At 50.9% G+C, this 14,522-nt stretch overlaps 1 protein-coding gene across 3 annotated transcripts in view; it reads right to left on the minus strand.

Annotated features, from left to right (window-relative positions):
* Positions 1–317: 317 nt before the first annotated feature.
* LOC131205586 (uncharacterized) overlaps positions 318–14,522 on the minus strand; it is an 86,788-nt gene continuing 72,583 nt past the window's right edge. For all 3 annotated transcript variants that reach the window (XM_058197740.1, XM_058197739.1, XM_058197741.1), the window contains 2 exons: positions 9,367–9,494; positions 318–1,419 (listed from right to left, as the gene is read on the minus strand). In XM_058197740.1, coding sequence (XP_058053723.1) covers positions 1,333–1,419; positions 9,367–9,494 — 215 coding nt within the window. In that variant the 3' untranslated portion in view covers positions 318–1,332. The remainder of the gene's footprint in view (positions 1,420–9,366; positions 9,495–14,522) is intronic.

Below are 14,522 nucleotides of genomic sequence, written 5' to 3' on the forward strand. Positions count from 1 at the left end.
GAACAAATGAATGAATAAAATATGCGAATCCCGGCCACTGTCTCCGGTGGTTTGGCCGGCAAAGTCCTGAGGCCACGCCACGCCACGTAGAACAATGTCAAGCGCTGAAAATTGCTGCCCTGCTTCGGACACTTTCGGACACGTTGACCTGATTTCGGTCCTGCGCGGGGCGCTGGCAGAGCTTCGAACGCTTTGGTAGCCATTGTGTTCCCTTTTTATTTTAATTTAATATTTTAATAAATAATTGCTTTTAACGCGAAACGTTTTGTAGGAAGCGCCGGCAAGTGGCCGGCCGCGGCCGAATATTTTGTGGGCCACGTGGTGGAGTTTTAATGAGCGGTTGAACCCACCTGCTGCTGCCGCGTGACGTTGCCGCGTGTTCTTTCTTCTGGCAGAGTGAAAAGTGCCTCACGCGGCGTTATGTGCTATCACTCACGATAGTGAATAAGCCTTTATTTGGTTTAAATAATATAGGTTTCTGGTTTTAAACATCACAACAAGCGTTAAGCGCTCAAGGCTTTGTGTAAAGCGTGACCCGCCGCAACTGGAAGCCATCGGGTCGGGTCGGGAGCTAAATAGAGTAGTCGTAGAGTACAAATTAATGTCCTGTGCTGGCGTACGAAAGGAGGGAAAAGGGATGCACCCGTAGGCGGTGGCCAGTTTACGGTTGGTACATGTACCATATAACAACACACATCGCGACCGATAGCAGGAAGCACAGGATTAGAAGGAGGAACACTAACGCGAACGCACAGCGGACGCGCCCGTTCTCGAGTCGCATCATTGTTGGGCGGTCTCTGTGTAGTGCTTTTGTTTCGTTGGCCACTCTTCTCGTTACCCTCCAAGCGCATTTGCTGAAGCGTGGTTAAAGAGCTTCGCTATAGAACCTAGTGTTTTTGCTGTCGAAATTTAGCTCCTAAACAGTGGCTCACACTGAATATGTTAATCGCACCTTTCGCTGCCCTTTCTTTGCTTTAATTTTAGTCCCTTCAGCTTCGACAGTGCTTCGAAATTCACCCGGCACTTCTCAGCTGGTCAGATCGCTCGCAAATCTTACCTATAATGGCCTAGCTCTACTTGAACATTGGTTCTCTGACGGTTTCTGTTCGTTTTAAAGATACGGCGTTTGTTGTAGTGTTGTGTGCGTTTTGTTTTTCTTCGTTGTCCGGTGCCTAACAGCCTAAAACTGGCCAGCATCCGGCGTGTGTATCGAACGTTGGGCTCCAAAAATGAGTGTGGTTCGTTTTGTAAATTTTGTACCAATTTATGTCACCTGCTGTAAAACCGGCTGAGGGGGTCACCCGCACAACTTGCCACCGACCGGCCACTGGCTTAGGCGTGATGCTGCGTTCCCGGTGGTGCCCGATAGCCTGGGTACGTGTTGTTCAGTGCATTCTTGGCGAAAAAGCCCGAATAGTCCTGCCGGGCGGGGTGTTAATCGGGTTGAATCGCCACCGGTACCGTAGTCCATGTGTCCGGGTTCGGGTGGTTTGGTCGGTAGGTCCCGTGGTGTGGCGACGGAGAACACGAACAACAGATAGAACAACGAGAAACATTGAAAAGGATTAGCGATAACGAATGGTGGCCCGGGATCGGTTCGGTGACGGCGGAACCGCTTTCCACCCTTGGTCGGTCGGTCTTCTGGTCAGTGGCTTTCGCAGGGCAGTTACATATGTTAACTTTATCTCCATCTTTCACCCGCCCGCCCGCTCGCCCGCTCGCTCGCCAGTTCGCTCTCTCGCAGTGAAAGGACATCGGTGAGCCGAGGATAACGGCCGGACAAGAAGCGAACGGCTTAGCTCTGTCGGTTTGATTTACTTCGTGGGCTGGTGGGTTTCAGGATTTTTTGTGTGCCCGATACTTGTTTGCGATACACTTCGGGAACGGGAGCCCGATGGCGAAGGACAGTTGGGGCGGTAGGGTCCGGGCCCAATTCATATCCATATAAACGGATAACTTGATAATCGGAATAATCTGGTAATGGAGGGATTTCATCAGCGCTCGATTACTTTACGAAGCGATTTTTATGTGTCCACCCTGCATTGCATTAGCCCTGCCTGTGTGCAGTGTGAGCATAATTTATTCAGCTCACTCCGCAGTCGGTTGATGCGGAAAGTATCATCAACTCCTGGGGCTGGGCGTTCCTTTGAACGGGGCTTTAATTAATTAAACCGAGCCGGTTGTGGTTCGATTGATCCGCAAATAAAGGCATTATTTTCTAATGTCCTTATTGTGCGAAAGGCTCGCGTAACGGTTCGGTGCATCCTGATGGCACCCGGTGCTGATCGATTGAATTCCGTTCAGCAAGGAAACAGTGAATGGCGCGCTGCGCTGTGAGGATTAGCGAACATAATTACAGATCGATGGGCCAGGCCAGTGTGCCAATGCCAAGCTCCAGTGAAGCGGTTAGATTGGTTCCGACTTTTTTCCCCCTGCAACTCAGGCAATGCTGCCCGCCAGCTGCTGCCTGCCTGCCTGCGTCAAGATTAAGCTCAATCTTTCGCAAAAGCTCATCCCATCATTCAATTAGCGAATGGGATGGTCGCAGCATCCGCATCGCCCGGTGCGGTCGACGGTGCTATTCTTCACTGCACCGCAGCCACCGGGTGCATCTTTAAATCCGTTTCCCGTCCGTGATAAACGAGCCTGTCGGACCCCCTCTGCCGGCCTGCCTATCAACACCCCGTTGTCCGTGAAGCATAAATTGGAAGCACCCTTTTGGAACCGGGCAGCTACCTGTTTGGCGTTTTTTCTTTTGCTCGAGATTTTATTCCCAAAACAGATGCGCCCCGTATTCCCCGGATCAATAAATCCAATTAATGCGAGGTGATCTATCTCGCCAGCAAAGAAGGGGGAAAAACGACACTGACATGAATTAATTTGATCACACTGGCGATTTTTCGGAGGATTTCCAGGGGTCGCCAGCGTTTACCTCACACGTGTGCCGCATGGCCATTTAAGATTCACCGCTCGGGCCATCGGTAGTTGCAACGAGCCGTACCGTCGTGGTGTTTAAACTATCGTCACACCCGGTTACTGTGTTTGGCGAGCGGGTTTTTTTTTCTCGTGCACAACGCTGTCCTCGAATTCCGGTTCCGGCAGTAAGGAGCAAAAAAATGGCCACCCCATCGGGCCGCCGGTACCGTAAAGAAGGGACATAATAGGCCGAACAACGCGCGACCCCGATCGGTCGCCCATTTTTCACCCTTCACCGGTGGCACATCCGAACGGGATATGACAGGAGGCCAGCGCGGATATCCCGTGTGTACGGATGCTGTCAAACCGATCCAGATAATCTCCTGGATTCGCTGCAGGAAGGGCGCAGAGCAGAAAGCCCCACGCTTTGTTCACTTTACGCGCGCTGTGAGCAAAGTGTCAACCAGGCAGGACAATGGTTCTTCGTCCTGTACACGGTTTCGCCAGGATTCACCGGGTGGTCCTGACCGGCCTGGTAGGTGATTATTTTAGTGAACGCGACAGCGAGAAGCCATCGGCCATTTTTTGCATTTTAATTCTGTTCCGTTCGACCTATCAGGTTCGATTGTTGCACTTCCGGCACCCGCGACCGAGCGCCGGGATAGCGAGCAAAAGTCACCACCGTTTAAGACCCGTTTGAGGTTCATAGTTTTTTTTTAAAATAAAACAGCTTAACGAATCGAGTGAATTTGGCCGGTCAACCCGAAGGATGAATCGTTTTTACGATTTTACACAAGGAACAAGGAACCAGATTTGCTTTTCCAATGCTCCGCTTGCGATCCCTGCTAAGAACCGTAACCCAGCGGAACAACCCACAGGTACAGGCACCGGCAGGAGCCGCCACCATAAACTAATCGCCTAGCGGTGCCCAGGGAGGTATGGCAGGATATGCCAAGAGTCGTCGCAAAAAGTGCACTTTCCTGAGCGGGTGCTATTGAAAATCAATTATCTATTGGCACTGCGAGCGGGACAGCAAAAACCTTCGGGGCGTCGCGGGCTTTAGGTGGAAAGGCCGGTCAGTGGCCGGACGGTGCCAGTGAGTGGCCGTGATCGGTCGTCGGTAGACCTCGGGAACTGGTCTTCCGGCTTGTCACGCGCTGTCAGTACAGCTCAAACTTCTGCCAGGGGTATTATCCGCGTCCGGGGTGTACTGTGTTCAATTAAACCTTCCCATCGTAATGTTTCCATTGTGCAAAGAATCGGGTTCAGGAATTTGAAAAAAAACATGCAGTACCGGCCACGGGTCTAAATTTCATTTTGGGTCGGGAAGTTGGGATGGAACAAAAAACTGCACAATTAAATCGGCGAGGGGCACAATTGTTTCTGCATCACACCTCAAAATAATGGTCCGCCATTTTTATGCTCTTTGCGCAACATAAATGAACGGATCGGTGTTACGCGCTGAAGAGCTTATCTGTAATCGGACTACCTGCCAACCGGGGTTCTGATAATGGTAAGTTTTTGTTCGACGTCATCGACACTGCAGCGAGCAGAGGATACAAGTGACGTAAACCGGTTGCAAGGACTGCAGGATATTGGGGGACCGAATGGGGTCATCCACACGATGTGGAGTTTGAAGGTTTCGATCCTTTTGAATTTTCATTCGGCATGTTGACCGTCTGTTCCTGTTCCTGCCATGTTCTACATCAGGATAATACACTCGAGCACTCCCGTCGGGTTCGCCTGTGTGCAATGAAAAAATGGCAAGCTCCCGCAAGGAAGGCAGCTTCCGAGGCGCTCTGTCTCGAGTCGGATTTGCGTCGGGCCGGCTTAGGAATGAAACTTTCAGCCCATCAGAAGCCATCCAAATTCAATTAGCATTGATTTTAATTCAATTCTATGCCCGGCACGGGCACGGGAAGCTCCCTTGCGCGGCGCACAAGCAGCTTCCCTGTGGCGCACACTTTGGGTGGAAAACTTTTTACCTGCCTTCTCTTTTCTCCCTTTTTGCCGCCCCTTTCCGAGATTGCTACTAACTCTATAATTCCAATGAAAGATGAAAAATCGAAGCCGGCTCACCGGCATCGAGCGGCGAAATGAAAGGAAACCCTCGCCGAAGGCTAAGGACCGTGTATGTGTGGTGGGGGGGTGGTCGTCCACTAATGTCAACCGGGTTGTGGGCTGTGCTGCTCGAGGCCTCGGGGCTGGGACGCCACCAGCATCATGCGCCACACGCGCAATGCTCTAATGGAATGGCTGACGGGACGGGTGAGCTTTTTGCTACAAGCTTAGCGAAAAGTTCCGGCGTACGGCGTACGCGCGCGCGTAATTAGAAATCATTGGACGCACGGATATTCCGCACGGGATCAGTTCCTTTCTTTCGTGGCGTTTCCCCCCCTCCACGTCACTCGCTTGATCGAGCTGGATTTAATCAATGAAGCAGCATTCCGTCGTGTGGAGACGACCGTCGTTGCGAGCGGTGTGATGGATCGATGGATGGGATTAATGCTTCCGCACGGAACGGTTGAAGGTTGTACATCGGGCAAAAGTTTGCATCATCCGCCATCCGACGTGCGGAGATGAATTAAGCTTAATGGGGTGGCTGGCAAGATTTGGGGAATTGATAGTAATACTTTCTGCTCGACTCCGGTGGTTCGCGCGACACATCTCAGGGTGGATTTCATTATGACGACATGCTTTCGCTTCACTGGTTGGTGCTAAAGTTTCTACACCGGATGGGAAAAGGTATTAGACGGATGCTTGTCCGATTTTTGCTCGTCTCAGATTCTTTGTGTAATCAACAGCCGTGGTATGGAAATTATGATGACGCTGACACTGATTGGTTTTCTAACTCTCTATTCCAACATCCGTCACACTGAAAGCCATCGATCACTGGTCACCGGTTCGATGCGCATTGTCTTTCAGACATTCATCATAACGGCCAACATGGTCCCAGAGGGGTTGCTCTACTGAATGGCACCCCTGTTTTAACGCTCCATTAGCTGATGAGTAGCATAAATGAAGGCCGGCGATGGATGTAGCATCGATAACGAAGCATAGCGCTCGCGTCCGAGCTTTGCGGAACGCGGAAACGTGGCAGAGACAACCGTGCCCGAAGAAAACTCCACCTTGTTGCGCTGCTCCGCTGGTGTTCGGATGGAACTAAATTATCCTTTCGCATGTGCAGCAACAGGACAAACAATGGGCTTGGGTCGCTGTGGCCGGTGGGGTCGCCCGGCGCCGAGGGGCGCATCGCGTTGCATCACTTTAAACTATTTCCCAAGCAACAATAAGAGCACGCGCTTCACGTCCATCGCCATGATTACGTTAGTGATTATGCTGCCGGTCGGCCAACTGGCCAGAGCCGGTTGGCAGGGCTGATGAGGACGATAATGATGGTGATTGTGAACGCAGGCCACCGGCCGGTGGAAGGGTGAATAGAGGGACTATTATTGGCCAGTCCCCGGTTAGCGACTCGGGACGCTGTCGGTTGAACTCCCCATGACAATGGCGGCGTTGCATAAGGCGGAAGTGCCGGTAATGCTGCTGCACGTTATTAGCCATTGTGTTACTGGGCCGCACTGGGAACTGTGCGTTATGGAACTTTCAAACAAAGCGATTGAAAAACAAAATTTTACGGCGCATCACAAAGGCATCTACAGTACTTCTGTAGGCTGCCTGTTTGAAAATAAAACAATTTCAGCAAATCGTGTGGACACATTCTTTTGCAGGGCGTTTGAATAGTTTCCCCATATTGAGGTCTGGAAAAAGTCGTGCGATCGCAAGGCGCGGGCTAATCTTCAAGCCGCACTGGCGTGAACAGTGCCTTAATCCACAATAATAACGAAAGCGGACTCCGAAGGTTCCCGCCTGACCTCGTGGCAGTTGGATCGTAAAGCGGTGGCTATGCGGCGGCTAGCGCAGACCCGCAGGAACCCATCATTATGAATGTATTTCCTGATCATTCGCACGGAAACAGATTTATTGTTATGTGCCGCCACCGCCCAACGGCTCCATCAACCACTTTGCCGGCCATTGGGGGGGGGGAGCCAGAGGCTCTTTTAGGCAGCGCGGTGCTGACTGACCGCTCGGTTGGCACACTAACAATACGACGGAATGGGCAACATACGCAATTTCCTGCGCCATTTCGCTCACATCCTTCCATTCACTATCTGTGTGTGGCCATCGGGAGCGCGGTTTGAATCCCACCGTGGCGCGATGCGAGGTGCGAGTGAATAGTTGTTAGAATAATGTTCATAATTATTATCCTACATTATTATCGTCGTGCCGTGGGATTATTGTAAATTAGAATTCCTGCTCCGGCGGATTATTTCGGGCGGTGATTGCTGGTTGAAAGGCCCTCTTCTGTTGGTACATTTCTACTAAGCTATTAATAAAAGGCATTCAAAACACAACTTTCTCGTTTAAATATGTGCGTACACAAAGTTGATTCAAATAGACGCAATTAATCACACCATCGCATCGCACTTTGCTTTATGCATTTTCTAAAACCAAACAAACATTCATTACGCTCGTCCCCGGGCGCGCTCGATAGGGGTTAAACACATTGGCCACCATCATTGCGCTAGATTGCCGCCATAGCACAACCCACAAATGGGTGCACCTTTTTCGGTGTTGCTGTGGGAATCGCGGCCACCCTAATTTGCAATTCGGATCGGTTCGCTTTATTTGCGGTACTGTCGGCACGGTTTCGTGGTTTGTAAAATGTCAGCTTGAAATGTGAATATTTTTGGCATTCGCTTTTTTTGTGCTGCGCGCACCTCACCTCATTTCCGTGCCGTCTGCCACAGAATGCCGTATTACAGGGCGGGGCGGTTTGTGGGTACGGTAGCTATCCACCAGGGCAAAATAACATCACCGGCAGGTGCATTATTTTTGCGGTAATCAAAAAGCATTCATTGGTGGCAATGATGCACAGGGCTACGTTTTGTCATTCGGTGTGGTTCGGTTCTCACGCCTCGTACCCGTAGCCACAGCAGATGCGTTGATCACGTTGATCACGGGCCTCCCGGCCAACAAAACCTAACCTCAACTACAGCGTGGTCGGACAACGTCCAAAGCGCCGCAGCCGGTTTCTCTTAATGAGCCAATGTGAGCACGGGGACCGTGAGCCCAGCGTAGCCTAAATTCAATTAAAAGCTCCACCAGCAGCAATCGTAAAGCAACGAATCCGCGCCGCACGCCGTGCGGAGTACTGGGCGCCTCCATCGTCGAGCACCACCAGGCGCCTCCATCGGTCCGAGCTAACGGGTTGCCAACTGTTGATTGTTTCTGTTAAATAAATGTAAAATTTTAAACACTTTTGGTGGCATGGCTTGTGGATTTTGTTCCGCCAAATTTTCTGCCATCGGAGAGAGGTAGTGTTTGAATGCAAAAAGCGCTGCCGGAATTAGAGTGCTTCAATTAAAACATCCCACTGCAGGTGCAGGGCCGGAGGCCGATGCTACCGCTATGCTCGCCAGCAGTGGCCCGTGCAGTGTGCCAGCATGCAGTGGGAAACGACGCCGGGAAAGCGTATTTAATAATTCGTAAAGTTAACCCGAACGACGAGCTACACCGAAAAGTGGCTTTGTGTGTTGGCAGGTTTGGGATTTAAAGTGAATATAATTGCAGAATAAGTGCGTGCCGCAGGCACTACCGGGCCGCGGGCACTGGCCTGACACGCTGATGATGATGTGTATTATTTTTAATCAATTTGCCAGATAAAGGTGCCGGCATTAGCTTAGTGCGGGCGAAGGTTAAATGTTAAATATGGCGATGCCCCGCACGGGACTGGAGGTTTAAATGCTGGCGCACGGGAACCGGCTCCACAGTCACACTAATCCGCTACGTAGTTCAATTTGCGAAGAATGTTTATCTACAAATTTCACAATTAATATTTACGTGCAAGTAAAGCCCTCAATTTGTGCTAATCCGCCCGGCGATGCACCAGAGTACGGTGCCTGTTGCTGCAGGTTGCTGCCCCATTTCAGCACATTCACGCCGAGGATGATTTAAATGAAATTTAATTCAATCAACGCGAACTTTAAATTAATCCCTAACTGATGGCCGACGGGCCGGATTTAATCGAACGTAAGCGTACGGTGAATCATTTGAAGTGTAGCAAACAAAGAGCAGGTCCTTTTTGGCAGGCCATTCACCGTTCGAGCGAGAGAGAGAGAGAGAGCGAGCGAGCGAGAGAATGATGAAGGGTCATCGGCAGACGGGAGTATTAACGAATCTCAACGCTAATCACAACATTCGTTGATGGTTCAGCGTAGCAGGATTCGAGTTGTGTTTGAGTCGTGCAGCGAAGTACGGGCACACTGATTAAACAACCCATTCCGGCCATAATTGTGATGTTCCGTCCGCCGTGTCCCAGAGGGTGGAAGGCGAACCGGTGATTATTACGTGGCACCATTTCCCGCCGGATGGCCGTGCCGTGCTTACCTTCTGCTGGCGACGTGGACGGAAGGCCGGCTCTTGGGCGAGCCGGCGACGTTCTTCGTTGTCCACTTCCGATTGACGCTTGTACTCCTCCGGGGGCCACTTCTGATCTCCGCGCATATTGCTACCTCCTGCAAAGTGAAGCGAGAGACAGGAAGAGAAGATGAAGTTTAACCGGAAGCAGGAATGGTATCGCCATTTGCGTTTTCTTCTGCTAATTTCAAATTATTTTCAACAACTCAAGCGCAAATTACGGGCGTTATAAAGTGATTGCTTTCAATGCACCATTTTTCGCTCCGGTTACCCGTCGACTTTCAAGATCCGTTTGAATTGCCAACGAGCTTCGTTGAAATCGAGTTCATAACCGAGGCACCAAGATCGTGTGTTCCCATTCAATGCGTGTTCCCATCAAGGCAACCCGTTACCGTTCGCGATAACTGGCGTAAATCTGCATTTGGGCCTGAGTCAAAGTGGCGCAACAAACAAATCCAGCCAGCCTTTCACGAAATTAGATCCGTACGAGGCATTATCATAAAACGGGGCGCGTAACGTCCATAAAACACCGAATCGATTCCCAATCTCCGGTGCGGCCTCTTTCGGCGGGATCCGCTGCCGTGCGCCCGAAGAATGTAGCTTTGATTTGGTCATTACTGTAACGATGGCGCGCTGGGTTTCGGCGGGTTTTCTGTTTTTCCGGCACCCCAGCAAGTAAAAGCCTTCCATCCGAAGGCTATTTAAAAACCCGGGTGTGTGTTTTCTTTTTCCCACGCACACATTGAAAGAGAGATTGAAAGATATGGTGGCGCACCGTTGCCACCCTGTGAACCGTGGCATTCGTGGCAGAACTCGTAGATAATAAAGAAACGAGCGGCTATAAATTTAAGTCAAATGTGATGACACCATTAGCGGCGGCGTTTATTTTGCTCCCAAAGTGCACAGATGGCGCAGCGCCCAGCGCTCCAGATAAACCGGGATTGATGCTTTGGCCGCTGCGTGAACCAGGCACACGGTACACCTGATCAAGCAATTTCTATCGCCGTAAATCGGTAGCCGAAAAACGCATTACCCAGCATCACGTGAGCCTTTTCTTTTTCTCTCCCCGTCCGCTTCAGTGACAACATTGGAGTGTGTCCCGCGTAAGTGTCCCGAACCACGTGGCCGCGGCCATTACACTTTGACTCGCGTGGTAGAGTTGGAATTCTTTTTTTCGATTCGGAAAATCGTAGATTGTTCAGCGCAGCTGCTGCGCGTGAGTAATGCGAGCGGAAACCTACAGCAAGGGCACGCAAGCAGGGTGTCCAAATTTGCACCTCGTCGCACAAAGAGCTGTCGCCAGCATTAACATAACAAGCATAACGCGCCAGCGCCCACCGGGAAAGCGGAAGCTTCATCATCACAGGTATCTGTGAGTTCATTAACATTTGTAAGAATTCGGGGAAACTTTTTTCGCCGCCTTTTCGGTCCGCGTAACGAGTGCGCCATTAAGCAGTCGGAGGCAATTGGCGTGAATCCCCGCGTACATCCGGCGAATCTGGGTCGCAACCGGCAATCGGAATATTTTTGCCCACCCCGCGTGCTTGAAGCATGCTGATTGGCGACGCAGCGACGCATATCAATAGACTTACAGCGGGCCCTGGCTCCTCTCTCTCTCTTTCTCTCTTCTCTGTTACGATGTGCGCTGCAACGTGATCTTGGCCGAATCGAGAGCCGCGCTTCGGCTTCGTTATTAATCGAGCTCGATCGAGCGGACGAGCGGAAGCGATTTAGTTGTGCTCACGTGTTTATGTGTCGCGCTCCGCATGGTTAACGATGCACGGAATGAATGGGAAAAGGATCGCACAGGTCCTCGCACCTGGCAGCCACGTGTCCTCGGCGTGAAACACTCGCGAGAACAAACCGTCCTGAACCGTGCGCCCGCTTGGTGGGCGATAAACCCCTGGCCAGTTTTTGTTTGGCGCTGCAAACTCTTTTCACCGGAAGTCGCCAGGATGATGCAACTGGCATGGTGTGGCCCCATATGGGCAACCGACGACGCCCTGACGACGACGACGAACCCGTGACAAAAGGCGGTTTGTTGCCGTGTGACTTCACGTGGCGCCCATCGATGGGTGAATGGGTGCACTCACGCGATGCATTTCGATTCGGTGCACACGTGCGTTGCATAAAGCGGGAAGCGATGCATAATGTCACAATTTGGCGTGCGCTTCGAAGGCGCCGAAAAGCTTGGGCTGCCTTGGGGTTGATCGACATGGAAACCGTTCCATTTTCCGAGTTTCTTCCCGTTCCATTCCAAGGGGCAACGAGCAAACGAGGTCGCAGTGTTGAGACTTGAGTGCACGCTCACCGATGGCTGCAAAATCCACTTGCGAGGTAATAGTTGAATGCGTCACGACAACACTGGGTGCAGCAGATGAAACGGATGCTAGAACAGTAAAGTATCACAATAATCGAATGCCAATTAAGGTCGAGTGAAGGTTTGATTTTACTTTCTCCAAATTGAGCTTCGTTTTCCCATCAAACGAAAAGTACAAACAACGTGGATTAGGTTGGTCGAATAGAAGAGCCTCGCCATTGGACCCGCGGTGGGTCGGGTTAGAATGTGTTTGTGTGGCTTTTCCCTAACTACCAGCAGAGAATGGCAACCGGCTTACCGTTCGGCACTGTGGCCGCAATCGCTTATTCTTTGGTTTTCTTTTGCTCGTTGAATCAACCGCAGAACCGCAGCAGCACCCTCGGGCGATGGAAGCAGTCGAAAGGGGCCTGCAGCATGTGTGGCCCCACGAGGACCGCCAGACCTGAGGACTGAACGGGCGCTGGACCGATGAATATTTGATGCGCGAAAAGAGCTTTCTATCATTAAATTGAATTTAGTTTAGCAATTTATGAGCGAAACGGGAACGTTATCTGCGGACTCCTTTCCAGTCGAATGTCCTAATCCCTGGCTGGTCCCCTGCGGCCGGTGGTTCTGGTCGGCTGGATTGCAGGTGTTTATTCGCGCTCGAAACGCTTTACGTGTTGCGAATGTTCGAGTGGCGGCTTATGAAGCGGGGATTTGATTTATTTGACATGTGGCAACCGCTCGGACGGGCCGCACTCCGGCGAATGGCGGCAAGTCCACCGCGGAAGTGACTCCTGCAGGATAAGCAGTATAATTGGAAGGGCTCTTATCGCAAAGGATACACGATGGTGTGCGGGTTCACTTTGCCAGCAGCGACGCGTTCCCACGGTCGCGCTAGTTCGATCGAGTGTCACCATTAGCGAGAGCCTTAGCGAGCATTAGCTTCACCGACCATCAGCCGCGACATCAATAACGGGATCGGTAGACTGTAAAATGGAAAGTTTCCGCAAACTCATAAATCACACCCAACCCGATCGAGCGACACCCACACGGAACCGTTATCGAATCACTCGGCGAGGGCGTGAAGGGCCCGGCCCGATAGCGCCCGTGGCGCAGTTTTGATAGGCCGTCGGCTACTGGAGGTGATTTTATTCTTGGCACCATTGGCAATGCCGGCGAACACGGTGAATAAAAAATAAGCACACACGATGTTGTGCGAAGTGGCCGCAGGGCTAGTGGGTCGCAGCAGAAAAATCTATCATATCTATAAATAATAGGCGACAAATTGCAACGGAAAAATCGAAAGGCGCCCAAGGTAGCGCCGGGGGTTTCGAGATGGATTGAAGCATCGGCAGAACTAGGACGGCGGATAAAAATCAGCTTTCGATTGATTGCCGTAAGGATGGCCGCTCGAGTGGGTGTCGTTTTCGTTCCGCTCTCACCTCAGGCGTCGTGGTGAAGATTTGTTTACCCAGCTCCCCTTCAAGGAGAAGGACACCTCCGGCGCCTCGGTCAACACCGGATGCACTGATTTGTTTGGTGCTTGGCTGAGGTGGATTTCTCGTCCTCGATTCGATTGCAATTGGCAAGGAACGGCTGTGCGCCTAGTTTTATGCAATTCTTTAAGCATCCCGTCGTAGACTTCCGTTTTGTTCCCATTTTTAGCTGCTCGAAATTAAGTTTGACTTCCGCTATCGGTGCAATCGGTGGAACCTATTACCTGGAATGGCCCATTATTCGATTCCAGTTTTTGACACTGAACCGCACAAACCGCAATGCGGTGAGAATGTTAATTAAAAACAGGAATCACTCCCGACGAATCGTACCGATGGAGTACATTTCAATTCATTAACGGTGCAATATTGCCACCGAGAGCAAGTTGCACTCCTGTCGTACGGAAATGGATCCGGTTGGGTCGCGGATCCTTACGGGATGCATCCATCATTAGTAATTCCCGGTGTTTTTCATTCGTTTTCCCTTTGTAAGCGATTGATTTTGGAATCAATGCCAATCGTAAGCCTGATCGGTGTTCCAAGAAATAACGGTCGATGAGGTTTTCGATGAGCTATTCCTGTCGAGTTTGTGCAGCGAACTGTTAAGCACTTGGCCCCTCACTTTGCATGAAAAGAAGAATCAATTTTCAACGTATTGCCCTGTTCGCGGGGGGCTTTTTTCATCATTCCACCTGATTTTGACCGCTTCCTTTCGTCATTTTTCCATTCAGTGGCCCACTGAACGTAGCCGAACGGTGTGCATGTGCAACATTTTATCCATTTCACCAGCCGTGCGATGTGGTTTTTCCCATCGAGTGAACAATACTGGCGCAGTGGGCAGCACGAGCTGCGAAGGCTGCGATCATTGACTTGCGAAGTGTACCAGAGTCAAACCAGCCCCATTCATTCTGTGCCATTTGCCACTCACCATCGAAAAACCGGTTGAATTATATGCAAACATCTTCCGGCGATCCGGTGGTCGTTATGCTGAGATTCGGGTAGAAAATAATTGATTCGGATTTGGTGGCGCTCGTTGGCGGGCCCAGCAGACATTGAATCGAGTGATAGAGTTTCACCTGAATGGAATGGAGGCGGGAGTCAGTTCACTCGGAAGGATGTTTCTGCCCTCAATCAATGAAATGTGTATTTCAAAATTCACAGAACCGTTCGTTGGAGAGCGTTGGCAGTGAACGATCATCGAATACGACGAATGGTTTTTGTGTGTGGCGTTATCGAAATCAATAAAATCTCTGCCAACCTGTATTTCTAGTGTTTTATGTGCGCTGAGTAAAACTGAGTTTAAAGAAATTAAGCTTCGAAGCTTTTTT

This window comes from Anopheles bellator, chromosome 1 (genome assembly GCF_943735745.2).
Source record: "Anopheles bellator chromosome 1, idAnoBellAS_SP24_06.2, whole genome shotgun sequence".
Classification (NCBI taxonomy): domain Eukaryota; kingdom Metazoa; phylum Arthropoda; class Insecta; order Diptera; family Culicidae; genus Anopheles; species Anopheles bellator.